The sequence below is a fragment of the Cherax quadricarinatus genome, chromosome 92, assembly GCF_038502225.1.
Source record: "Cherax quadricarinatus isolate ZL_2023a chromosome 92, ASM3850222v1, whole genome shotgun sequence".
Taxonomy (NCBI): domain Eukaryota; kingdom Metazoa; phylum Arthropoda; class Malacostraca; order Decapoda; family Parastacidae; genus Cherax; species Cherax quadricarinatus.
In genome coordinates this window covers 8,362,935-8,390,502 of record NC_091383.1, presented here as the reverse complement: position 1 = coordinate 8,390,502, position 27,568 = coordinate 8,362,935, and the positions used below count along the sequence as shown (strand labels likewise).

Genomic DNA, 27,568 nt, shown 5'->3' with positions numbered 1-27,568 from the left:
CACCCAGGATGCCACCCACACCAGTCCACTAACACCCAGGATGCCACCCACACCAGTCCACTAACACCCAGGATGCCACTCACACCAGTCCACTAACACCCAGGATGCCACCCACACCAGTCCACTAGCACCAAGGATGCCACTCACACCAGTCCACTAACACCCAGGATGCCACTCACACCAGTCCACTAACACCCTGGATGCCACCCACGCCAGTCCACTAACACCTAGGATGCCACCCACCCCAGTCCACTAACACCCAGGATGCCACCCACACCAGTCCACTAACACCCAGGATGCCACCCACACCAGTCCACTAACACCCAGGATGAGACCCACACCAGTCCACTAACACCTAGGATGCCACCCACACCAGTCCACTAACACTTAGGATGCCACCCACACCAGTCCACTAACACCCAGGATGCCACCCACACCAGTCCACTAACACCCTGGATGCCACCCACGCCAGTCCACTAACACCTAGGATGCCACCCACCCCAGTCCACTAACACCCAGGATGCCACCCACACCAGTCCACTAACACCCAGGATGCCACCCACACCAGTCCACTAACACCCAGGATGAGACCCACACCAGTCCACTAACACCTAGGATGCCACCCACACCAGTCCACTAACACTTAGGATGCCACCCACACCAGTCCACTAACACCCAGGATGCCACCCACACCAGTCCAGTAACACCCAGGATGCCACCCGCACCAGTCCACTAACACCCAGGATGCCACCCACACCAGTCCACTAACACCCAGGATGCCACCCACACCAGTCCACTAACACCCAGGATGCCACCCACACCAGTCCACTAACACCCAGGTTGCCACCCACACCAGTCCACTAACACCCAGGATGCCACCCACACCAGTCCACTAACACCCAGGATGCCACCCACACCAGTTCACTAACACCCAGGATGTGACCCACACCAGTCCACTAACACCCAGGATGTGACCCACACCAGTCCACTAACACCCAGGATGCGACCCACACCAGTCCACTAACACCCAGGATGCCACCCACACCAGTCCACTAACACCCAGGATGCCACCCACACCAGTCCACTAACACCCAGGATGCCACCCACACCAGTCCACTAACACCCAGGATGCCACCCACACCAGTCCACTAACACCCAGGATGCCACCCACACCAGTCCACTAACACCCAGGATGCCACCCACACCAGTCCACTAGCACCAAGGATGCCACTCACACCAGTCCACTAACACCCAGGATGCCACTCACACCAGTCCACTAACACCCAGGATGCCACCCACACCAGTCCACTAACACCCAGGATGCCACCCACACCAGTCCACTAACACCTAGGATGCCACTCACACCAGTCCACTAACACCCAGGATGCCACCCACACCAGTCCACTAACACCCAGGATGCCACCCACACCAGTCCACTAACACCCAGGATGCCACCCACACCAGTCCACTAACACCCAGGATGCCACCCACACCAGTCCACTAACACCTAGGATGCCACTCACACCAGTCCACTAACACCCAGGATGCCACCCACACCAGTCCACTAACACCCAGGATGCCACCCACACCAGTCCACTAACACCCAGGATGCCACCCACACCAGTCCACTAACACCCAGGATGCCACCCACACCAGTCCACTAACACCTAGGATGCCACTCACACCAGTCCACTAACACCCAGGATGCCACCCACACCAGTCCACTAACACCCAGGATGCCACCCACAGCAGTCCACTAACACCCAGGATGCCACCCACACCAGTCCACTAACACCCAGGATGCGACCCACACCAGTCCACTAACTCCCAGGATGTGACCCACACCAGTTCACTAACACCCAGGATGTGACCCACACCAGTCCACTAACACCCAGGATGCCACCCACACCAGTTCACTAATACCCAGGATGCCACCCACACCAGTTCACTAACACCCAGGATGCCACCCACACCAGTTCACTAACACCCAGGATGCGACCCACACCAGTCCACTAACACCCAGGATGTGACCCACACCAGTCCACTAACACCCAGGATGCCACCCTCACCAGTCCACTAACACCCAGGTACCTATTTGCTGCTAGGTGAACAGGACAACAGATGTAAGGAAACACATCGAAATGTTTCCACCCTGCCGGGAATCGAACCCGGGACCTTCGTGTGTGAAGCGAAAGCTTTAGCCCATGGTCACCCTCAGTTATTCTTGTTATAGGTGGTGGTAGAGAGAGTAGTGGGATTTAGGAAGTAGAGATAGAGGCAGAGGATAGAGTCGACAGGTTAGAGTTGAAAGAAAATAAGAGATTATTATTATTATTATTATTATTATTATTATTATTATCAACTAGAAGAGCTAAGCTAGTATGAGTCAAACCTCGGCTGTGAAATGGGAAGCAACCAGGTTTGATCCGAGGAATAGCATAGCTCCATTTCCTCCTATCAAGAGTTTCTTACAGCAGTAAAAGTAATGGCCAATATATCATCCAATAATCATTAGGAAGACGTCAACCATTATAGATGTTATTTAAGACTTGCAGCTCCGGCCTCTGGATCAAGATATCTGCGAACACTTCAAGAGTGTATCAGTCTGTAGTGGAAGGAAGGCGGGGTAGGGGTCGGCCTAGGAAAGGTTGGAGGGAGGGGGTAAAGGAGGTTTTGTGTGCGAGGGGCTTGGACTTCCAGCAGGCATGCGTGAGCGTGTTTGATAGGAGTGAATGGAGACAAATGGTTTTTAATACTTGACGTGCTGTTGGAGTGTGAGCAAAGTAACATTTATGAAGGGGTTCAGGGAAACCGGCAGGCCGGACTTGAGTCCTGGAGATGGGAAGTACAGTGTCTGCACTCTGAAGGAGGGGTGTTAATGTTGCAGTTTAAAAACTGTAGTGTAAAGCACCCTTCTGGCAAGACAGTGATGGAGTGAATGATGGTGAAAGTTTTTCTTTTTCGGGCCACCCTGCCTTGGTGGCCACCCTGCCTTGGTGGCCACCCTGCCTTGGTGGCCACCCTGCCTTGGTGGCCACCCTGCCTTGGTGGCCACCCTGCCTTAGTGGCCACCCTGCCTTAGTGGCCACCCTGCCTTAGTGGCCACCCTGCCTTGGTGGGCCACCCTGCCTTGGTGGGCCACCCTGCCTTGGTGGCCACCCTGCCTTGGTGGCCACCCTGCCTTGGTGGCCACCCTGCCTTGGTGGCCACCCTGCCTTGGTGGCCACCCTGCCTTGGTGGCCACCCTACCTTGGTGGCCACCCTGCCTTGGTGGGCCACCCTGCCTTGGTGGGCCACCCTGCCTTGGTGGCCACCCTGCCTTGGTGGGCCACCCTGCCTTGGTGGCCACCCTGCCTTGGTGGGCCACCCTGCCTTGGTGGGCCACCCTGCCTTGGTGGGCCACCCTGCCTTGGTGGGCCACCCTGCCTTGGTGGGCCACCCTGCCTTGGTGGGCCACCCTGCCTTGGTGGCCACCCTGCCTTGGTGGGCCACCCTGCCTTGGTGGGCCACCCTGCCTTGGTGGGCCACCCTGCCTTGGTGGCCACCCTGCCTTGGTGGGCCACCCTGCCTTGGTGGGCCACCCTGCCTTGGTGGGCCACCCTGCCTTGGTGGGCCACCCTGCCTTGGTGGCCACCCTGCCTTGGTGGCCACCCTGCCTTGGTGGGCCACCCTGTAATTAACAACTGTGGATCACTAAACAGAAGGGTGGACGAGGAGTTCCAACTGAGGTCCATAAATTGACAGTACAACGCATATATATATATATATATATATATATATATATATATATATATATATATATATATATATATATATATATATATATATATATATATATATATATATATATATATATATATATATATATATATATATATATATATATATTATGTCGTGCCGAATATATAAAACTGGTCAATTAGCAAGAACTCATTTAAAATTAAGTCCTTTCTGAAATTTTCTCTTATACGTTTAAAGATATATTTTTTTCATTAATGTTAATGTAAATTTTTTTAATTTTGCACGAAAAGAATCTTAGAAAACTTACCTAACCTTATTATAACAAGAGCAATTTATTTTAGCCTAACCCAACTAAATATATTTTAGATTTGTTTACAATAATTTAATACTAAACAAACTCAGTTAAATATATTTTTTTCGTTAGGTTCAGAATTGATTTTCCTAATTACCAAACAACGAATTTTCTGCATTATATTCACACCACACATCGCCCTCAGACATGACATCTCCACTGCCTCCAACCTTCTCCTTGTTGCAACATTCATCACCCATGCTTCACACCCATATGAGAGCGTTGGTATAACTATGCTGTTATTCATTCCCCTCTAAGTTCTTTGTCTCCACAGACTCCTCAGTGTACCACTTGCCTTTTTCTCCACATCAATTCTCTAGTTCACCTCCTGTATGTCCGAACACATTCACTGCCTCCATACTCCCTCTAGTCTGATATCCAGGCTTTCATTACCTTTTTTTTATTCTCTTCGCCTTGCTTTTTCCTATGTTCAGGTTGAACTTCCTTGAGACACACTTCCAATTTCGTCCAGCATCGTCTGTAACTTATTTTCAGAATCTCCCAAAGCACAGTGTCATTAGCACAAAGTAATGCACAAGGGCCGACAAGGCTTATTCAGTTAGCTGGAACATTAATTCACCAGAGTAAAAGAGAACTGGAAAGTGACAGACTTAAAGGAAATCGACCACAGGGGAGAGAACTAGGTGTATCTCCTGTGAGAGGTCAGTGGGTAACTGCCTGAGGTGGAAACATAAACACATATGCAGTTTAATGTGATCCTTTATTGACAACGTTTCGCCCACACAGTGGGCTTTTTCAAGTCACACACAGATCTACCTGGGGTGTATGTATGTATGTATTATGTTCGCCAAGACCATAGTCCTGGCACGGGTCCCAATCTTGCAATGACCCGTCTCTGGCTCCCGATGGAGAAAGGTTTCCACAATGATGCGACGCATGCCGCTCAAGCGCCCCTCTGGTCAGTTCAACTGGTGCATCTCATAAGCGACACCATATGTAACTATGGACACTAGCGAGGAGGAGGATATGTCATTATCACAGGTAACAGCTTGTCTGGTTCGTTGACCCCATGGTACACTAGTGTGGCCGCAGTCATCTCTGGATCCTCTTCGGGAGGGAATATCACCCCTAGTTGCCTGCGGAGTGTCTCAGTAGCTTCGCACTCTAGAAGATAGTGTGTTAGGGGCTGCTGGACAACGTGCTGACAGTACTGGCACATCTCCTCCTCAGCCTTGTCTACCATCATCTTGGCTGTGGGAAAGCCCAAACGAAGCCGATGGATGGCGGTACACTGCGCTCTGGACCAGCTTCTATCATATGGAGGGGGTTCTCCCTGAGTCGCTGCTCGGTACCACTGTTGAGATGGGGTATCACCTAAGACCTCCCCCATAAGTTTCGTGGCTCTGGCAGCCACCAGTTTGGTCTGTCGTAGGCTGATTGGGACAGTAATCCCAACATGTGGATAGTCTGTTGCTGCCTTGGCTGCATCATCTGCCGCCTCATTTCCCCGGATGCCAGCATGGCTGGGGATCCAGTTCAATGTCGATCTATTACCCTGAACTTCTAAGGCTGTCATTATGCTCAGGATCGATGTGATGAGGTGAACATTATCCTGTGGTTGAGGATGGGAGAGGGCATTGATTGCAGAGGTGGAATCAACATGTATGACAGGTCGGAGTCGATGTCGTAGGGCATGTGACAATGCCTGCTGAATCGCCACCAGCTCAGCTTGAAGGATCGTGCAGTGGTCAGGGAGTCGCTAGCCTTGTGTGTGACCATTGTGGTACAGTCCAGCTGCTGCTCTCTTCCTGTCAGGGTCGACAGAACCATCTGTGAAATACACTGCACATGTGCCTCCCTCTGCCAGTGCCATGCTTGTCTCAGCATGATTGCTGAGGGTGTCTTGACTGCAGAGACGCTTAGAGATGGGTAGCTGCATGATGCAAACATCGGCTGGGTCTGGGCGCCAGGGAGGTGGTGGATGGTACCCAGCAACAGGGACGTCACAACTCTTCTCAAGGAGTAGTTGTATAGGCAGCAGCTTCCGCCCAGAAGCACAAAACGAACGAATCCAGGAGTAGTCCGTGAAGAGTGTGGGATCTTGTGACATGGTTGTTAATATCCGTCTCCTTAGTGGGGTACCTTGCTGCCGGTGCAGAATCGTGGCCACTTTGCAGGCGTTTATGCATCTTACTCTGTCAGCCAAGGAAGGAAGCCGGGCCTCAGATCTGAGACATACTGTGTTGGTCCAGATGGGGGCACCAAGCATAGTTCTTATCGCCTGGTTTTGTACGACCTCCACCCTTTGCCTGCTCTGCGGGAAGAGATGAGCTAAAGCCGGTGCACCGTAGTCAATGAGCGAGCGTATAGCTTGTATATAGTACAAGCGAAGTACATCTTTGCTTGCCCCTGCACGGTGCCTCGTCATGGCTCTCATGGCGTTGAGTCTGAGTAGAGCACGTGACCTGACATACTCGGCCTGTTTCTGAAAGGTCAGCTTTTTATCAATGTAGATTCCCAAGTACAGGTAGGAGCCTGTCCACTCAAGTTCTGTATCCTGAATACGTAATCTATTCACAGGATCTGGTCCCTTGAACATCATTGCTAGAGATTTCTCGGCCGAGATCTTGAGGCCTAGTTCCTTGCAAGACTGCGTAATTAGGTCCAAAGCTCTCTGAGCCTGTCGTTCTAAATTGCCTATCCACCTGGGGTGGAAGGTACGCGAGTATTTATAGTCAGGTTCAGAATGTTGAGGTCAGGTGAAGAATGCCGCATCTGATGATCTGGAAATATAAACACACATGCAGTATAATGTGATCCTTTATTGACAACGTTTCACCCACACAGTGGGTTTTTTCAAGTCACACACAGATCTGTGTGTGACTTGAAAAAGTCCACTGTGTGGGCGAAACGTTGTCAATAAAGGATCACATTAAACTGCATATGTGTTTATGTTTCCATTGTGTCGGTATTTTATACCATTTATTTTCAACTGCCTGAGGTCAACCCCACAGCCCAACAGTGGATGTGATGACGTTGACTCACAGTGGCACGGCAGACACCGGCAGGTAAACCAGTGAGGCGATTGTTAACCAAACAGTTTCCCCCATGGAGAGTCAACCACAACTCTCATAAAATATAAATGTTGCATCCTACCTAAGACAGCTAGATCAAATATTAGTGTAAAGGAAGATATTTTTATTCAGCTAATAATGGAAACGTCTCCAATATACAATTATACGATAAAATATACACAGAATATTAAATAAACAGATTACACTCTTAGATCACTAAAACATAACGAAAACCTATACTTTGTTTTGATGTTTCCAAAATATTTTTTAATACGTTTTAATGAATTTAAATAATGCATATAAATTATTATGTGAAAGATAACTCAAAATACTTTAACAGTGTTTACATGTGTGTTTCTCTCTTGTGTTGACAGATGGCGGGGCAGACACGCTTCCCAGGTTTGTGTCGCCCATCGAGAATGTGACTGTGTCTGTGGGACGCGACGCCAGACTCTCTTGTGTCGTGGAGAACCTTCACAACTACCAGGTAAGTGTTAGGTAAGGTTCGTCAAGAAACAGGACAAATGTTTCCTGACACGGGTCTTAGATGATGACCCGCCTTTGGAGCTTTTGGTCATCTGACCGAGGCCTTCAGCTGGCTTACCAGTCCACCCCTTTAAAAATTAGGGTCTGTCGAACCATTTTTGTAGTAATACCAGGTTGTGGATGCGTGGAACAATCTTCCCAGTAGGGTGATAGAGGCTAGGACCTTGGGTAGCTTTAAGAAGAGATTGGACAAATATATGAGTGGGAGGGGCTGGGTTTGATTGGTGTCATTGGGTACGGGAGTTAATTCTTGGGTAGCTTTGGGTAGAGGTTGTTTTGATAAGGACCTGCCTTGTATGGGCCTTCTGAAGTGTTCCTCCATTCTTATGTTCTTATCACGAACAGTTGGGACATGTACAAACACAAGTTCCAGAACAAAGCTTTACGTGGACTTAACAGCTCTATATAGAGCTTTGTAAAGTGAACAGGGACAGAAGGTGTAAGGAAACACGCCCAACATTTCCACCCATCTTGAGGATCAAACCACGGACATTCAGTGTGTGAGGCGAGAGCGTTGACAACCAAGCCACCTGGTTGTCACCGGGAGTATTCCAACTGATGACATAGCATATTAGACACGAATTACGAATGTCTTTGTCTTCATGATTAATCGTCATTCGTGTCTATAATGTGCTAAGTCATCAGTTGGAATACTCCCGCTGATTGCCACACACAAGAGGCTTGGGTGACAACGCTCTCCCCTCACACACTGTCTAAGGTTTGATCCTCAACACGGGTGGAATTGTTGGGAGTATTTCCTTACACTTGTCACTGTTCACCTAGCAGAAAGTAGGTACCTGGGTGTTAATGGACTGGTGTGGGTTGCATCCTGGGGGACAAGATAGAACCCCAACGGAAATAAGACAAAAAGTCCTCGATGACATACTGACTTTCTTGGGTCATCCTAGGAGGCTAACCCTCTGGATTAAAAATTCAAACAAGTCTCATCTTAAGGGTATACTTGTCACAACTGCAAAGGGGTGATGGACTGATTACATCGTCTTCAAGTATCTTCTGCTTCTATCAACTTTTCTGTACTCGACCGAAAAAAAAAGAAACGAAAAAATGGGGGAATAGCGTTATATATAAAAAAAAAATAGTACACAATCTGGTTGCATTTAATTTTACAAATGATATATAGACCTTTGAATTATATACAGGACGACTGTAACTTCTTTGGGAGCAAACTAGAAGGTTTTGTAAATATAATTCAGCAATAACTATGATTATTGTAGCCAAATTAACTTTGACATATAGTCTAGTATTTACTATTTCTTGAACTAAGTCCCTGACTTAGTTTGTGGCAGGATCAGCTGCCCAGCTTATGTGGCATTCGTGGCTGAGCGCTGCCTGGGAATCTTGACCGTCCCCAGTAGCAGTATCGAGTCCTGCTGACTGTGATCTTTCTCTAATGTATATATATATATATATATATATATATATATATATATATATATATATATATATATATATATATATGCTGTTGTTAGGTAAGACACATATGCAACAGTTAGGTATCTTTATTATGAAACGTTTCGCCTACACAGTAGGCTTCTTCAGTCAAGTACAGAAAAGTTGATAGAAGCAGAAGATACTTGAAGACGATGTAATCAGTCCATCACCCTTAAAGTTTTGAGGTGGTCAGTCCCTCAGTCTGCAGAAGAGCATTGTTCCATAGTATGAAACAATATGGAGATGAAGGGACAGGATGGAGCCTTATATAGCGCCAACAGGTGAGACGTAGGTCACTAGAAGAAGTAAGAACTCAGATGTTGGGAGGTCAGGTCCCTCTCAAATCCAGCCGTTCTCACTAGTGGAGGTTGTCGAAGTTGATTGCAGGTCTGTACCAAGATATTATTTTTACCAATAGATATTATATTTTATTACATAACATTGTACAGAAGATTTAAGAGATATATTGTTGATATAAAGATGGCATATACAGTACATGAGGTGTGAGAGGTATACGTCCAGTACATATTGTTATGTGTTTGTTACTGATTATAATGCGAGAATCTCGTCCAGCTTCTCAGAGCTGGGGTGCGTACCCAAAATACAGCAGGCATTACCCCTCTGAACAGCAGCACTGAGTCGCTGGAACAGAAAACTAGCTGCCCTGGGATCCCTAGTTACCCTGATGAGTCTTTTTCTCAGCTCCTTAAGGAATTTAGATGCATTCTTTCCCCTGAGCCAAGGATCTCTGAGCCTATGGGAACAAACATATAATGATGGGCAAGTTCTCCATATTTTCTAGACTTTTGGGACTCCCTGAAGCTGGCAGCTGGCCCTCCTTCCTCCCTGGTAGATGCACTGGTGCTTACTGTCTGTCCAGGGATGAAGGGTGATACAATCTGGACACTTTTGGCTGCCATCAGATCTGCATAGTTGGGGTGGCTCCCTTACTGCTGGGCATCCGGCTGTTGTGAGGCTCCTCTTGATAAGGGGCGGCAAGTCGATGGGCAGCACCAATGCGGATGGTCTGTGGGTTGAGGCGTGTGCCAAGGCTGGAGTTGGGAACAGCCAACAGAAAGTCCCATGCATGATGAGCTTTCACTGCCAGAAGGTGGGCTATATCCTTCCCTGACACACTCTAAAGCATTGTTGAGGCTATATTCTCAGCTATTTGGCCATCCCAGTGCGACTGTTTGTAGTTGTTGGGGGGAGCAGGTCTGGTTTCAGAGCCCGTTAGATCATCCCAGATCATGGCTCAGTCAATGAACTTTTGGTGTGTGTGTGTGTGTGTGTGTGTGTGTGTGTGTGTGTTTTTTCTATATATATATATATATATATATATATATATATATATATATATATATATATATATATATATATATATATTATCACACTGGCCGATTCCCACCAAGGCAGGGTGGCCCGAAAAAGAAAAACTTTCGCCATCATTCACTCCATCACTGTCTTGCCAGAAGGGTGCTTTACACTACAGCTTTTAAACTGCAACATTAACACCCCTCCTTCAGAGTGCAGACACTGTACTTCCCATCTCCAAGACTCAAGTCCGGCCTGCCGGTTTCCCTGAACCCCTTCATAAATGTTACTTTGCTCACACTCCAACAGCACGTCAAGAATTAAAAACCATTTGTCTCCATTCACTCCTATCAAACACGCTCACGCATGCCTGCTGGAAGTCCAAGCCCCTCGCACACAAAACCTCCTTTACCCCCTTCCTCCAACCTTTCCTAGGCCGACCCCTACCCTGCCTTCCTTCCACTACAGACTGATACACTCTTGAAGTCACTCTGTTTCGCTCCATTCTCTATACATGTCTGAACCACCTCAACAACCCTTCCTCAGCCCTCTGGACAACAGTTTTGGTAATCCCGCACCTCCTCCTAACTTCCAAACTACGAATTCTCTGCATTATATTCACACCACACATTGCCTTCAGACATGACATCTCCACTGCCTCCAGCCTTCTCCTCGCTGCAACATTCATCACCCACGCTTCACACCCATATAAGAGCGTTGGTAAAACTATACTCTCATACATTCCCCTCTTTGCCTCCAAGGACAAAGTTCTTTGTCTCCACAGACTCCTAAGTGCACCACTTACCCTTTTCCCCTCATCAATTCTATGATTCACCTCATCTTTCATAGACCCATCCGCTGACACGTCCACTCCCAAATATCTGAATACATTCACCTCCTCCATACTCCCTCCAATCTGATATCCAATCTTTCATCACCTAATCTTTTTATCCTCATAACCTTACTCTTTCCTGTATTCACTTTTAATTTTCTTCTTTTGCACACCCTACCAAATTCATCCACCAATCTCTGCAACTTCTCTTCAGAATCTCCCAAGAGCACAGTGTCATCAGCAAAGAGCAACTGTGACAACTCCCACTTTATGTGTGATTCTTTATCTTTTAACTCCACGCCTCTTGCCAAGACCCTCGCATTTACTTCTCTTACAACCCCATCTATAAATATATTAAACAACCATGGTGACATCACACATCCTTGTCTAAGGCCTACTTTTACTGGGAAATAATTTCCCTCTTTCCTACATACTCTAACTTGAGCCTCACTATCCTCGTAAAAAAACTTCACTGCTTTCAGTAACCTACCTCCTACACCATACACTTGCAACATCTGCCACATTGCCCCCCTATCCACCCTGTCATACGCCTTTTCCAAATCCATAAATGCCACAAAGACCTCTTTAGCCTTATCTAAATACTGTTCACTTATATGTTTCACTGTAAACACCTGGTCCACACACCCCCTACCTTTCCTAAAGCCTCCTTGTTCATCTGCTATCCTGTGTGATGAATGGTTTGAAAAACCGACAAGTTGAAGATTGAGACACTTATGCAAGATTGATGGACTGAACACATCGACTCCAGGCTGAGGGACTGATTACCTCATACTCCTCCTCTCCTTACGCCTTCCTCTTTGTATTGGACTGATGAAGCCACTGTGTGGCGAAACGTTTCCTGAATAAAGATTCCCATATGCTGCCTAAGTGTCTCAATCTTCATCTGCTATCCTATTCTCCGTCTTACTCTTAATTTTTTCAATAATAACTCTACCATACACTTTACCAGGTACACTTAACAGACTTATCCCCCTATATTTTTTGCACTCTTTTGTCCCCTTTGCCTTTATACAAAGGAACTATGCCTCTCTGCCAATCCCTAGGTACCTTACCCTCTTCCATACATTTATTAAATAATTGCACCAACCACTTCAAAACTATATCCCCACCTGCTTTTAACATTTCTATCTTTATCCCATCAATCCCGGCTGCCTTACCCCCTTTCATTTTACCTACTGCCTCACGAACTTCCCCCACACTCACAACTGGCTCTTCCTCACTCCTACAAGATGTTATTCCTCCTTGCCCTATACACGAAATCACAGCTTCCCTATCTTCATCAACATTTAACAATTCCTCAAAATATTCCCTCCATCTTCCCAATACCTCTAACTCTCCATTTAATAACTCTCCTCTACTATTTTTAACTGACAAATCCATTTGTTCTCTAGGCTTTCTTAACTTGTTAATCTCACTCCAAAACTTTTTCTTATTTTCAACAAAATTTGTTGGTAACATCTCACCCACTCTCTCATTTGCTCTCTTTTTACATTGCTTCACCACTCTCTTAACCTCTCTCTTTTTCTCCATATACTCTTCCCTCCTTGCATCACTTCTACTTTGTAAAAACTTCTCATATGCTAACTTTTTCTCCCTTACTACTCTCTTTACATCATCATTCCCTCTCTAAAAGTTTCTCCTCTAGCATTCAGATCCCCTACCACAATTACTCTCTCACTTGGTTCAAAGGCTCCTATACATTCACTTAACATCTCCCAAAATCTCTCTCTCTCCTCTGCATTCCTCTCTTCTCCAGGTGCATGCACGCTTATTATGACCCACTTTTCACATCCAACCTTTACTTTAATCCACATAATTCTTGAATTTACACATTCATATTCTCTTTTCTCCTTCCATAACTGATCATTTAACATTACTGCTACCCCTTCCTTTGCTCTAACTCTCTCAGATACTCCAGATTTAATCCCATTTATTTCCCCCCACTGAAACTCTCCTACCCCCTTCAGCTTTGTTTCGCTTAGGGCCAGGACATCCAACTTCTTTTCATTCATAACATCAGCAATCATCTGTTTCTTGTCATCCGCACTACATCCACGCACATTTAAGCATCCCAGTTTTATAAAGTTTTTCTTCTTCTCTTTTTTAGTAAATGTCTACAGGAGAAGGAGTTACTAGCCCATTGCTCTTGGCATTTTAGTCGCCTCATACGACACGCATGGCTTACGGAGAAAAGATTCTTTTCCACTTCCCCATGGACAATAGAAGAAATAAAGAAGAACAAGAGCTATTTAGAAAAAGGGGAAAAACCTAGATGTATGTATATATATACGCATGTGCGTGTCTGTGAAGTGTGACCAAAGTGTAAGTAGGAGTAGCAAGATATCCCTGTTATCTAGCGTGTTTATGAGACAGAAAAAGAAACCAGCATTTATATATATATATATATATATATATATATATATATATATATATATATATATATATATATATATATATATATATATATATATATATATATATATATATATATATATATATATATATATATATATATATATATATATATATATATATATATATATATATATATATCGACGAGCCAAGGAGTCGAACCCATGCTGTTTTGGCCTGCCTCATGGTGAGCACAATAATATAAAATACTTCTCGTTGAACTAGTACACCAAACAGGGACTACAATGAAATTAGCCTAGTCATCCACACCATCGTGTGTCCTTGGGTAGGGAGTACAACATCCAGTTCCGCTGGATGCGCTACTTGTAAGGATCGTATTGTCCAGTGGATTAGGGCGTCATGCGTTTTCGCCCACCATGAGGCAGGCCAAAGCAACATGGGTTCGAGTCCTTGGCTAGTGTAGTGTTGTTATTGATATATATATATATGTCGTGCCGAATAGGCAGAACTTGCGATCTTGGCTTAAATAGCAACGCTCATCTTGCCATATAGGACAAGTGAAAATTTGTGTATGCAATAATTTCGCCAAAATCATTCTGAACCTAACGAAAAAAATATATTTCACTGTGTTTGTTTAGTATTAAATTACTGTAAACGTATTTAAAATATATCTAGTTGAGTTAGGCTAAAATAAATTGTTCTTGTTATAATAAGGTTAGGTAAGTTTTCTAAGATTCTTTTGATCCAAAATTAAAATTTTTTACATTAACATTAATGAAAAAAATATATCTTTAAACGTATAAGAGAAAATTTTAGAAAGAACTTAATTTTAAATGAGTTCTTGCTAATTGACCAGTTTTGCATATTCGGCACGATATATATATATATATATATATATATATATATATATATATATATATATATATATATATATATATATATATATTAATCTCAGATCAAAAGAGATTCGAAGCTACAAACTTTGGATCAAGGTACGCAGTGCTATACCACTGTACCACACTGGTCCAAATACCTTGACCCCCAGCTAACGCTAGACATTTTGGTCCAAGGCAGCCAGCATTCAGGCAGGCGACTTTCAGCTTATGATCATACCGGGAGAGAACGGTACAGAGTATAGGGTAGAATTATTATTATAATCAAAAAGAAGCGCTAAGCCACAAGGACTATACAGCGGGTATAGGGTAGAAAAGTGCGTATATGTTATGCGATATTAGGTGTTCCGTAGTTTGGTTGGTAGCACACTCGTCTCACAAATTGAGGCCCATGGTTCGATCCCGGTAGGAGTGGACACATTAGGACGTGTTTCCCTAAGACACCTGCTGTTACTGTTCACCTAGTAGTAAAATAGGTACATGGGTGTTAGCTGACTGGTGTGGGTCGCATCCTGGGGACTAAAGCTATTTTGCCCGAAATAGTTACATAAGAAGGAGTCTTTCTATATAGTATACCTAGAGAGAGTTCCGGGGGTCAACTCCCCCGCGGCCTGGTCTGTGACCAGACCTCATGTTCGATGAGGGCCTGATCAACCAGGCTGTTACTGGTATGTCATTGATTTCAGCTATGGTCTGTATAAATTGTACATGAACTTATAGAAATAAAGATTATTATTATTATTATTATTATTATTATTATTATTATTATTATTATTATTATTATTATTAAACGTTGAAACGTCTATATTCCTCTGCCTATATTCTGTGGCTTCTCTCCCAATATTATCGTCAGTGTGATGTTGTATGTACCTTGTAAACGTCAGTTCCGAAGCTGTGATGAGGTGTAAGGTTGCAGGGCAGGAGGCTGCAGGAGGCCCTGGATGTATGCAATTTTATCCACTATCACTCAATGTGTCACTTAACGCTGCCTCTCTCTCTCTCTCTCTCTCTCTCTCTCTCTCTCTCTCTCTCTCTCTCTCTCTCTCTCTCTCTCTTTCTTTCTTTCTCTAATTACACAGGGTTTTACAATCTTAGGTTAAGGGTCTTAACTTTATTTACAAGCTAAGAGCTGTTACCTATATCAGCTCATTTGAAAGCCTTCTTATTGTTATGAGACATACAAGTAGGGAACAGGATGAAGTTGGAGACATCTGTGGGTCAGTAATTTCATTTGATCAACTGACTTTATTTCGATGACATCATAATGCTGTACGAACATGTTCCAAACTCGAGCCATTATAGGAATAAATGATCTTAGATGTTGCGATGTCCTGGAGAAGGTTACAGTCAGAGTGAAGTTGCTGCTTGCTACCCGTCTTGTTGTGTAAAAGCTTACATCGCGCTGTCCTCGGAGTGGAGCCAATTTTGACCTTGTACGTAACAGTAAGACCTCCAACATCTTTCCTGTGTTGAAGGCTCTGCTGAAATGACAGATCTGTCCAGGCTAGATCCAGGAGAGAGATGAGTCGTCTTGCTCTGTTCTTTACTCTGTCAAGGAGTTGCAGATGAGATGGGGGGGGGTGAGGCACTCTAAAAAAGTGGAGCATACTCAAGGTGTGAGTGTACTTGTGCCTTGTACAGAATCTTGCAACCTCTACTGCCGAGCAGTTGCGAGATACGTTGAGGTGCTGCAAGCTCCCTGGCTGACTTATTTGTAACATTTACAACGTGGTTCTTCATGGTCAGTTTGGAGTCAAATTTCACCTCAACGTTATCAACTTCGTCCCCGGGTACCAACACTTCAATTCATACTTAATACTGCCCCAACATTACCATCAGCTGGTGGCCTGGTGGCTAACGCCCTCGCTTCACACGGCGAGGGCCTGGGTTCGATTCCCAGCCAGAGTAGAAATACTGGGCGTGTTTCTTTCCACCTGTTGTCTATGTTCCCCATCAGTAAAATGGGTACCTGGGTGTTAGTCGACTGGTGTGGGTCGCATCCTGGGACACTGACCTAATTTGCCCGACATGCGGAGCATAACAAGGGACTTTCTATATAGTAGTATGTCATTGTTATCAGCTAGGACTGTATACCTTGTACATGTACTTGTAGTAAATAAAGATATTATTATTATTATTATTATTATTATTATTATTATTATTATTATTATTATTATTATTATTATTATAGATATCATTATCATTTGTGTTTTCTCAGGTGCAAATGTTACCAGCCATCGGTTTCCCTAAGCTGATATAGCTCTTAGCTGGTGATTTATGTAGCTTAGAGCAGCTGGCATTTCCTCTCCTGGATAAATAAATATCAGTGTACAGTCGTCTGCATATTCATGTGATTCTGGGATGAGATGAAGAAGGTCGTTGAAGTAGACATTCCATAACAATGGTCCCAGCACGCTTCCTTGTGGAACACTTGCCCCAATAGGATGTCTTGCTGACTCTGTCCCATTGAGAACTGCCGTAAGTAACCACTATGGAGACATAGTGTAGAGCCTGCAGTTCCCAGTGCTTACAGTTTTGCCAAGAGGCCCTGGTGCCATGCTCAGTCGAAAGCACCAGCAATGTCCAACCACACAGTTGACTTTGGATTCATCCAGTGTCTAGTGCCACTTAGTGTAGAGGTTTAACAACAGACCAACAGCAGTGTGATGACCTTTCCTGAAGACATATTGACGGTCACAAAGAAATGAGTGGTAGTCACAAAACTCGTTATTTACCAAGAGATTATTGTCTCAAGGATCTTACCAGTGATTGACAAGAGTGACACTGGTCTGTAGTTGCTGATTTCTGCTCTGCTCTTCTGTTTTTGTGAAAAAGGAACTACATTTACCCTCCCTCTCTCTCTCTCTCTCTCTCTCTCTCTCTCTCTCTCTCTCTCTCTCTCTCTCTCTCTCTCTCTCTCTCTCTCTCTCTCTCTCTCTCTCTCTCTCTCTCTCATATTTCCACTCGCGGAATAATTCTCTCAATCTTTTCCATTCTCTCTGTTGCTTTTTTACCCTCGTTTTCTCACTGTTATACTAACATTCTCGCTCTCATTCTATTGCTCATTTTCACCCATACTTATTCTCCCTCACCCGTGCTCACACTCAAACATTTCCTTCAGACAAGAGTTTGTGGGACTGGTGTTGGAGCAGCAACACCAGCTCCAACACGCAGGAGTCAGCGTTTATGTGGGAGAACCAGGAGACTACACCCAGAATAAGTAGTGAAGGCAAGAGGACGGCGATGGGAATATAGAATGGAAAAGGGAGGAGTAGGAAGGGAGTATGTAGGATGAGGAGGAGTGAGAAGGCCAGAGGAGGACGACGAGAAGAAGGGAGGAAAAAAGGGAGTAGCTGGAAGGGAGTATGCAGGATGAGATGGAATGGAGAAGGCTAGAGGAGGAAGGGAAAGAAGCAAGAAAAAGGAAAGTAGGGATGAAGAGGAAGAAGGCAGGAGGAGGAGGAAGGATGAAGAAGTGAGGAGGCAGGAGGAAGAGAACAGAAAAGAATAGGTGAAAACAGATAACGAGAGAGTTATTATTCTCTGTGCTTTCTACTGAAGGTAACAATTAAGTTACTATAATTATTACCAAATACATATAGAAATAGCCAAGTAATATAGAAAGAAACACTCGTGTAATATAGAAATATTACTGAAGCTCTAATGTGATATAGAGAAACGTGTTTACAAACAAAAGCTTAACAAAAATATTTATGCTAGCATCGTGTACTGAAACATTAAATCGCAAGACTTGGAAAAAAACACAGATACGTCACTGCTAACTATCCTTGACTGTGGTCAAGGATAGTTAGCAGTGACTGTGGTCAAGGATAGTTAACAGTGACTGTGGTCAAGGATAGTTAACAGTGACTGTGGTCAAGGATAGTTAGCAGTGACTGTGGTCAAGGATAGCAGTGACTGTGGTCAAGGATAGTTAACAGTGACTGTGGTCAAGGATAGTTAACAGTGACTGTGGTCAAGGATAGTTAACAGTGACTGTGGTCAAGGATAGTTAGCAGTGACTGTGGTCAAGGATAGTTAGCAGTGACTGTGGTCAAGGATAGTTAGCAGTGACTGTGGTCAAGGATAGTTAACAGTGGCTGTGGTAAAGGATAGCAGTGACTGTGGTCAAGGATAGCAGTGACTGTGGTCAAGGATAGTTAGCAGTGACTGTGGTCAAGGATAGTTAGCAGTGACTGTGGTCAAGGATAGTTAGCAGTGACTGTGGTCAAGGATAGTTAACAGTGACTGTGGTCAAGGATAGTTTGCAGTGAATGTGCTCAAGGATAGTTAACAGTGACTGTGGTCAAGGATAGTTAACAGTGACTGTGGTCAAGGATAGTTAATAGTGAATGTGGTCAAGGATAGCAGTGACTGTGGTCAAGGATAGTTAACAGTGACTGTGGTCAAGGATAGTTAACAGTGACTGTGGTCAAGGATAGTTAGCAGTGAATGTGGTCAAGGATAGTTAACAGTGACTGTGGTCAAGGATAGTTAACAGTGAATGTGGTCAAGGATAGATAACAGTGAATGTGGTCAAGGATAGTTAGCAGTGACTGTGGTCAAGGATAGTTAACAGTGACTGTGGTCAAGGATAGTTAGCGGTGAATGTGGTCAAGGATAGTTAACACTGACTGTGGTCAAGGATAGTTAACAGTGAATGTGGTCAAGGATAGATAACAGTGTGGTCAAGGATAGTTAGAAGTGACTGTGGTCAAGGATAGTTAACAGTGAATGTGGTCAGGATAGTTAACAGTGAATGTGGTCAAGGATAGTTAACAGTGACTGTAGTCAAGGATAGTTAACAGTGAATGTGGTCAGGATAGTTAACAGTGAATGTGGTCAAGGATAGATAACAGTGAATGTGGTCAAGAATAGTTAGCAGTGACTGTGGTCAATGATAGTTAACAGTGAATGTGGTCAAGCATAGTTAACAGTGACTGTGGTCAAGGATAGCAGTGACTGTGGTCAAGCATAGTTAGCAGTGACTGTGGTCAAGGATAGTTAACAGTGAATGTGGTCAAGGATAGTTAGCAGTGACTGTGGTCAAGGATAGTTAGCAGTGACTGTGGTCAAGGATAGTTAGCAGTGACTGTGGTCAAGGATAGTTAGCAGTGACTGTGGTCAAGGATAGTTAGCAGTGACTGTGGTCAAGGATAGCAGTGACTGTGGTCAAGGATAGTTAGCAGTGACTGTGGTCAAGGATAGTTAGCAGTGACTGTGGTCAAGGATAGTTAGCAGTGACTGTGGTCAAGGATAGTTAACAGTGACTGTGGTCAAGGATAGTTAGCAGTGAATGTGGTCAAGGATAGTTAACAGTGACTGTGGTCAAGGATAGTTAACAGTGAATGTGGTCAAGGATAGTTAGCAGTGACTGTGGTCAAGGATAGTTAACAGTGACTGTGGTCAAGGATAGTTAACAGTGACTGTGGTCAAGGATAGTTAGCAGTGAATGTGGTCAAGGATAGTTAACAGTGACTGTGGTCAAGGATAGTTAACAGCGAATGTGGTCAAGGATAGATAACAGTGAATGTGGTCAAGGATAGTTAGCAGTGACAGTGGTCAAGGATAGTTAACAGTGAATGTGGTCAAGGATAGTTAACAGTGAATGTGGTCAGGATAGTTAACAGTGAATGTGGTCAAGGATAGATAACAGTGAGTGTGGTCAAGGATAGTTAGCAGTGACTGTGGTCAATGATAGTTTACAGTGAATGTGGTCAAGCATAGTTAACAGCGACTGTGGTCAAGGATAGCAGTGACTGTGGTCAAGCATAGTTAGCAGTGACTGTGGTCAAGGATAGTTAACAGTGAATATGGTCAAGGATAGTTAGCAGTGACTGTGGTCAAGGATAGTCAACAGTGACTGTGGACAAGGATAGTTAGCAGTGACTGTGGTCAAGGATAGTTAACAGTGACTGTGGTCAAGGATAGTTAACAGTGACTGTGGTCAAGGACAGTTAACAGTGACTGTGGTCAAGGATAGTTAGCAGTGACTGTGGTCAAGGATAGTTAAGTGACTGTGGTCAAGGATAGTTAACAGTGACTATGGTCAAGGATAGTTAGCAGTGACTGTGGTCAAGGATACTTAACAGTGAATGTGGTCAAGGATAGTTAACAGTGACTGTGGTCAAGGATAGTTAACAGTGAATGTGGTCAAGGATAGTTAACAGTGAATGTGGTCAAGGATAAATAACAGTGAATGTGGTCAAGGATAGCAGTGACTGTGGTCAAGGATAGTTAACAGTGACTGTGGTCAAGGATAGTTAGCAGTGACTGTGGTCAAGGATAGTTAACAATGAATGTGGTCAAGGATAGTTAACAGTGAATGTGGTCAGGGATAGCAGTGACTGTGGTCAAGGATAGTTAACAGTCACAGTGGTCAAGGATAGTTAGCAGTGACTGTGGTCTAGGATAGCAGTGACTGTGGTCAAGGATAGTTAACAGAGACTGTGGTCAAGGATAGTTAGCAGTGACTGTGGTCAAGGATAGTTAACAATGAATGTGGTCAAGGATAGTTAACAGTGAATGTGGTCAGGGATAGCAGTGACTGTGGTCAAGGATAGTTAACAGTCACAGTGGTCAAGGATAGTTAGCAGTGACTGTGGTCAAGGATAGCAGTGACTGTGGTCAAGGATAGTTAAGTGACTGCGGTCAAGGATAGTTAACAGTGACTGTGGTCAAGGATAGTTAGCAGTGAATGTGGTCAAGGATAGTTAAGTGACTGTGGTCAAGGATAGTTAGCAGTCACAGTGGTCAAGGATACTTAACAGTGATTGTGGTCAAGGATAGTTAACAGTGACTGTGGTCAAGGATAGTTAACAGTGACTGTGGACAAGGATAGTTAGCAGTGAATGTGGTCAAGGATAGTTAACAGTGACGGTGGTCAAGGATAGTTAGCACTCAAAGTGGTCAAGGATAGTTAGCAGTGACTGTGGTCAAGGATAGTTAGCAGTGAAAGTGGTCAAGGATAGTTAACAGTGACTGTGGTCAATGATAGTGAATGTGGTCAAGGATAGCAGTGACTGTGGTCAAGGATAGTTAGCAGTCACAGTGGTCAAGGATAGTTAGCAGTCAAAGTGGTCAAGGACAGTTAGCAGTCACAGTTGTCAAGGAGAGTTAGCAGTCACAGTGGTCAAGGATAGTTAGCAGTCAAAGTGGTCAAGGACAGTTAGCAGTCACAGTTGTCAAGGAGAGTTAGCAGTCACAGTGGTCAAGGATAGCAGTCAAAGTGGTCAAGGACAGTTAGCAGTCACAGTTGTCAAGGAGAGTTAGCAGTCACAGTGGTCAAGGATAGTTAGCAGTCACAGTGGTCAAGGATAGCAGTCACAGTGGTCAAGGATAGCAGTCACAGTGGTCAAGGATAGCAGTCACAGTGGTCAAGGATAGCAGTGACGGTGGCCAAGGATAGTTAGCAGTGACAGGGGTCAAGGATAGTTAGCAGTGACAGTGGTCAAGGACAGTTAGCAGTGACTGTGGTCAAGGATAGTTAACAGTGACTGTGGTCAATGATAGCAGTGACTGTGGTCAAGGATAGTTAGCAGTGAGTGTGGTCAAGGATAGTTAACAGTGAATGTGGTCAAGGATAGTTAACAGTGAATGTGGTCAAGGATAGTTAACAGTGAATGTGGTCAAGGATAGTTAACAGTGAATGTGGTGAAGGATAGCAGTGACTGTGGTCAACGATAGCTAACAGCCACAGTGGTCAAGGATAGCAGAGACTGTGGTCAAGGATAGTTAACAGTGACTGTGGTCAAGGATAGTTAACAGTCACAGTGGTCAAGGATAGCAGTGAATGTGGTCAAGGATAGTTAACAGTGTGGTCAAGGATAGTTAAATCACAGTGGTCAAGGATAGCAGTGACTGTGGTCAAGGATAGTTAACAGTGACTGTGGTCAAGTATAGTTAACAGTGACCGTGGTCAAGGATAGTTAACAGTGACTGTGGTCAAGGATAGTTAACAGTGACTGTGGTCAAGGATAGTTAACAGTGACTGTGGTCAATGATAGCAGTGACTGTGGTCAAGGATAGCAGTCAGAGTGGTCAAGGATAGTTAACAGTGACTGTGGTTAAGGATATTTAACAGTGACTGTGGTCAAGGATAGTTAACAGTGACTGCGGTCAAGGATAGTTAACAGTGACTGTGGTCAAGGATAGTTAGCAGTGAATGTGGTCAAGGATAGTTAACAGTGACTGTGGTCAAGGATAGTTAGCAGTAAAAGTGGTCAAGGATAGTTAACAGTGACTGTGGTCAATGATAGCAGTGACTGTGGTCAAGGATAGTTAGCAGTCACAGTGGTCAAGGATAGTTAGCAGTCACAGTGGTCAAGGATAGTTAGCAGTCACAGTGGTCAAGGATAGCAGTCAGTGGTCAAGGATAGTTAGAAGTCACAGTGATCAAGGATAGTTAGCAGTGACTGTGGTCAAGGATAGCAGTGACTGTGGTCAAGGATAGCAGTGACTGTGGTCAAGGATAGTTAGCAGTCACAGTGGTCAAGGATAGTTAGCAGTCAAAGTGGTCAAGGACAGTTAGCAGTCACAGTGGTCAAGGATAGCAGTGACAGTGGTCAAGGATAGCAGTCATAGTGGTCAAGGATAGCAGTCACAGTGGTCAAGGATAGCAGTGACGGTGGCCAAGGATAGTTAGCAGTGACAGGGGTCAAGGATAGTTAGCAGTGACAGTGGTCAAGAATAGTTAGCAGTGACAGTGGTCAAGGATAGCAGTGACAGTGGTCAAGGATAGCAGTGACAGTGGTCAAGGACAGTTAGCAGTGACAGTGGTCAAGGATAGCAGTCACAGTGGTCAAGGATAGTTAGCAGTGACAGTGGTCAAGGATAGTTCACAGTGACAGTGGCCAAGGATGTTAACAGTGACAGTGGTCAAGGATAGTTAGCAGTCTCTGTGGTCAAGGATAGTTAGCAGCCACAGTGGTCAAGGATAGTTAGCAGTGACAGTGGTCAAGTATAGCAGTGACAGTGGTCAAGGATAGTTAGCAGTGACAGTGGTCAAGGATAGTTAGCAGTTACAGTGGTCAAGGATAGTTAACAGTCACAGTGGTCAAGGATAGCAGTGAGAGTGGTTAAGGATAGCAGTGACAGAGGTCAAGGGTAGCAGTGACAGTGGTCAAGGATAGTTAGCAGTCACAGTGGTCAAGGATAGTTAGCAGTGAGAGTGGTTAAGGATAGCAGTGACAGTGGTCAAGGATAGTTAGCAGTCACAGTGGTCAAGGATAGTTAGTCACACTGGTCACGGATAGTTAGCAGTGACAGTGGTCAAGGATAGCAGTGACAGTGGTCAAGGATAGTTAGTCACACTGGTCACGGATAGTCACATTGGTCAAGGATAGTTAGCAGTCACAGAGGTCAAGGATAGTTAGCAGTGACAGTGGTCAAGGATAGCAGTGACAGTGGTCAAGGATAGCATTCACAGAGGTCAAGGATAGCAGTCACAGTGGTCAAGGATAGTTAGCAGTCACAGTGGTCAAGGATAGCAGTCACCGTGGTTAAGGATAGCAGTCACAGTGGTCAAGGATAGCAGTCACAGTGGTCAAGGATAGTTAGCAGTCACAGTGGTCAAGGAAAGTCACAGTGGTCAAGGATAGTAAGCAGTCACAGTGGTCAAGGATAGTTAGTCATTGTGGTCTAGGATAGTTAGCAGTCAGTGGTCAAGGATAGTTAGTCACAGTGGTCAAGGATAGTTAGCAGTCACAGTGGTCAAGTATAGCAGTGACAGTGGTCAAGGATATTTAGCAGTCACAGTGGTCAAGGATAGCAGTGACAGTGGTCAAGGATTGTTAGCAGTGACAGTGGTCAAGGATGGCAGTCGAAGTGGTCAAGGATAGTTAGCAGTCACAGTGGTCAAGGATAGTTAGCAGTCGCAGTGGTCAAGGATAGTTAGCAGTCACTGTGGTCAAGGATAGCAGTCACTGTGGTCAAGGATAGCAGTGACTGTGGTCAAGGATAGTTAACAGTGACTGTGGTCAAGGATAGTTAGCAGTCACAGTGGTCAAGGATAGTTAGCAATGACTGTGGTCAAGGACAGTTAGCAGTGAAAGTGGTCAAGGATAGTTAACAGTGACTGTGGTCAATGATAGCAGAGACTGTGGTCAAGGATAGTTAGCAGTGACTGTGGTCAAGGATAGTTAACAGTGACTGTGGTCAAGGATAGTTAGCAGTCAGAGTGGTGAAGGATAGCAGTCACTGTGGACAAGGATAGTTAGTAATCACAGTGGTCAAGGATAGTTAGCAGTGAGAGTGGTCAAAGATATTTAGCAGTCACAGTGGTCAAGGATAGCAGTGACAGTGGTCAAGGATAGTTAGCAGTCACAGTGGTCAAGGATAGCAGTGACAGTGGTCAAGGATAGCTAGCAGTCACAGTGGTCAAGGATAGTTAGTAATCACAGTGGTCAAGGATAGTTAGCAGTGAGAGTGGTCAAAGATATTTAGCAGTCACAGTGGTCAAGGATAGCAGTGACAGTGGTCAAGGATAGTTAGCAGTCACAGTGGTCAAGGATAGCAGTCACAGTGGTCAAGGATAGTTAGCAGTCAAAGTGGTCAAGGATAGTTAGCAGTCAAAGTGGTCAAGGATAGCAGTGACTGTGGTCAAGGATAGTTAACAGTGACTGTGGTCAAGGATAGCAGTGAAAGTGGTCAAGGATAGTTAACAGTGACTGTGGTCAAGGATAGTTAGCAGTGACTGTGGTCAAGGATAGTTAGCAGTGACTGTGGTAAAAGGATAGCTAACAGCCACAGTGGTCAAGGATAGCAGAGACTGTGGTCAAGGATAGTTAAGTGTCTGTGGTCAAGGATAGTTAACAGTCACAGTGGTCAAGGATAGCAGTGAATGTGGTCAAGGATAGTTAACAGTGTGGTCAAGGATAGTTAACAGTCACAGTGGTCAAGGATAGCAGTGACTGTGGTCAAGGATAGTTAACAGTGACAGTGGTCAAGTATAGTTAACAGTGACCGTGGTCAGGGATAGTTAACAGTGACTGTGGTCAAGGATAGTTAACAGTGACTGTGGTCAAGGATAGTTAACAGTGACTGTGGTCAAGGATAGTTAAGTGACTGTGGTCAAGGATAGTTAGCAGTGACTGTGGTCAAGGATAGCAGTCACAGTGGTCAAGGATAGTTAACAGTGACTGTGGTTAAGGATATTTAACAGTGACTGTGGTCAAGGATAGTTAACAGTGACTGCGGTCAAGGATAGTTAACAGTGACTGTGGCCAAGGATAGTTAGCAGTGAATGTGGTCAAGGATAGTTAACAGTGACTGTGGTCAAGGATAGTTAGCAGTCACAGTGGTCAAGGATAGCAGTGACTGTGGTCAAGGATAGTTAACAGTGACTGTGGTCAAGGATAGCAGTGAAAGTGGTCAAGGATAGTTAACAGTGACTGTGGTCAATGATAGCAGTGACTGTGGTCAAGGATAGTTAGCAGTCACAGTGGTCAAGGATAGTTAGCAGTCACAGTGGTCAAGGATAGCAGTCAGTGGTCAAGGATAGTTAGAAGTCACAGTGGTCAAGGATAGTTAGAAGTCACAGTGGTCAAGGATAGTTAGCAGTGACTGTTCTCAAGGATAGCAGTGACTGTGGTCAAGGATAGCAGTGACTGTGGTCAAGGATAGCAGTGACTGTGGTCAAGGATAGTTAGCAGTCACAGTGGTCAAGGATAGTTAGCAGTCAAAGTGGTCAAGGACAGTTAGCAGTCACAGTTGTCAAGGAGAGTTAGCAGTCACAGTGGTCAAGGATAGTTAGCAGTCACAGTGGTCAAGGATAGTTAGCAGTCACAGTGGTCAAGGATAGCAGTGACAGTGGTCAAGGATAGCAGTCACAGTGGTCAAGGATAGCAGTCACAGTGGTCAAGGATAGTTAGCAGTGACGGTGGCCAAGGATAGTTAGCAGTGACAGGGGTCAAGGATAGTTAGCAGTGACAGTGGTCAAGGATAGTCAGCAGTGACAGTGGTCAAGGATAGTCACAGTGGTCAAGGATAGTTAGCAGTGACAGTGGTCAAGGATAGTTAGTGACAGTGGTCAAGGATAGCAGTGACAGTGGTCAAGGATAGTTAGCAGTGACAGTGGTCAACGATAGCAGTCACAGTGGTCAAGGATAGTTAGCAGTGACAGTGGTCAAGGATAGTTAACAGTGACAGTGGCCAAGGATAGCAGTGACAGTGGTCAAGGATAGTTAGCAGTCTCTGTGGTCAAGGATAGTTAGCAGCCACAGTGGTCAAGGATAGCAGTGACAGTGGTCAAGGATAGTTAGCAGTGACAGTGGTCAAGGATAGTTAACAGTCACAGTGGTCAAGGATAGTTAGCAGTGAGAGTGGTTAAGGATAGCAGTGACAGTGGTCAAGGATAGTTAGCAGTCACAGTGGTCAAGGATAGTTAGCAGTGACAGTGGTCAACGATAGCAGTCACAGTGGTCAAGGATAGTTAGCAGTGACAGTGGTCAAGGATAGTTAACAGTGACAGTGGCCAAGGATAGCAGTGACAGTGGTCAAGGATAGTTAGCAGTCTCTGTGGTCAAGGATAGTTAGCAGCCACAGTGGTCAAGGATAGCAGTGACAGTGGTCAAGGATAGTTAGCAGTGACAGTGGTCAAGGATAGTTAACAGTCACAGTGGTCAAGGATAGTTAGCAGTGAGAGTGGTTAAGGATAGCAGTGACAGTGGTCAAGGATAGCAGTGACAGTGGTCAAGGATAGTTAGCAGTCACAGTGGTCAAGGATAGTTAGCAGTGAGAGTGGTTAAGGATAGCAGTGACAGTGGTCAAGGATAGTTAGCAGTCACAGTGGTCAAGGATAGTTAGTCACACTGGTCACGGATAGTTAGCAGTGACAGTGGTCAAGGATAGCAGTGACAGTGGTCAAGGATAGTTAGCAGTCACAGTTGTCAAGGATAGTTAGCAGTGACAGTGGTCAAGGATAGCAGTGACAGTGGTCAAGGATAGCAGTCACACTGGTCACGGATAGCAGTCACATTGGTCAAGGATAGTTAGCAGTCACAGTTGTCAA

The 27,568-nt window shown here is 44.8% G+C and overlaps 1 protein-coding gene across 4 annotated transcripts in view; it reads left to right on the top strand.

Moving 5' to 3' along the window:
• Window positions 1-27,568, top strand: part of LOC128698406 (limbic system-associated membrane protein-like) — a 599,709-nt gene that overhangs the window by 395,353 nt on the left and 176,788 nt on the right. For all 4 annotated transcript variants that reach the window (XM_070104500.1, XM_070104502.1, XM_070104503.1 and 1 more), the window contains one exon: window positions 7,503-7,615. In XM_070104500.1, coding sequence (XP_069960601.1) covers window positions 7,503-7,615 — 113 coding nt within the window. The remainder of the gene's footprint in view (window positions 1-7,502; window positions 7,616-27,568) is intronic.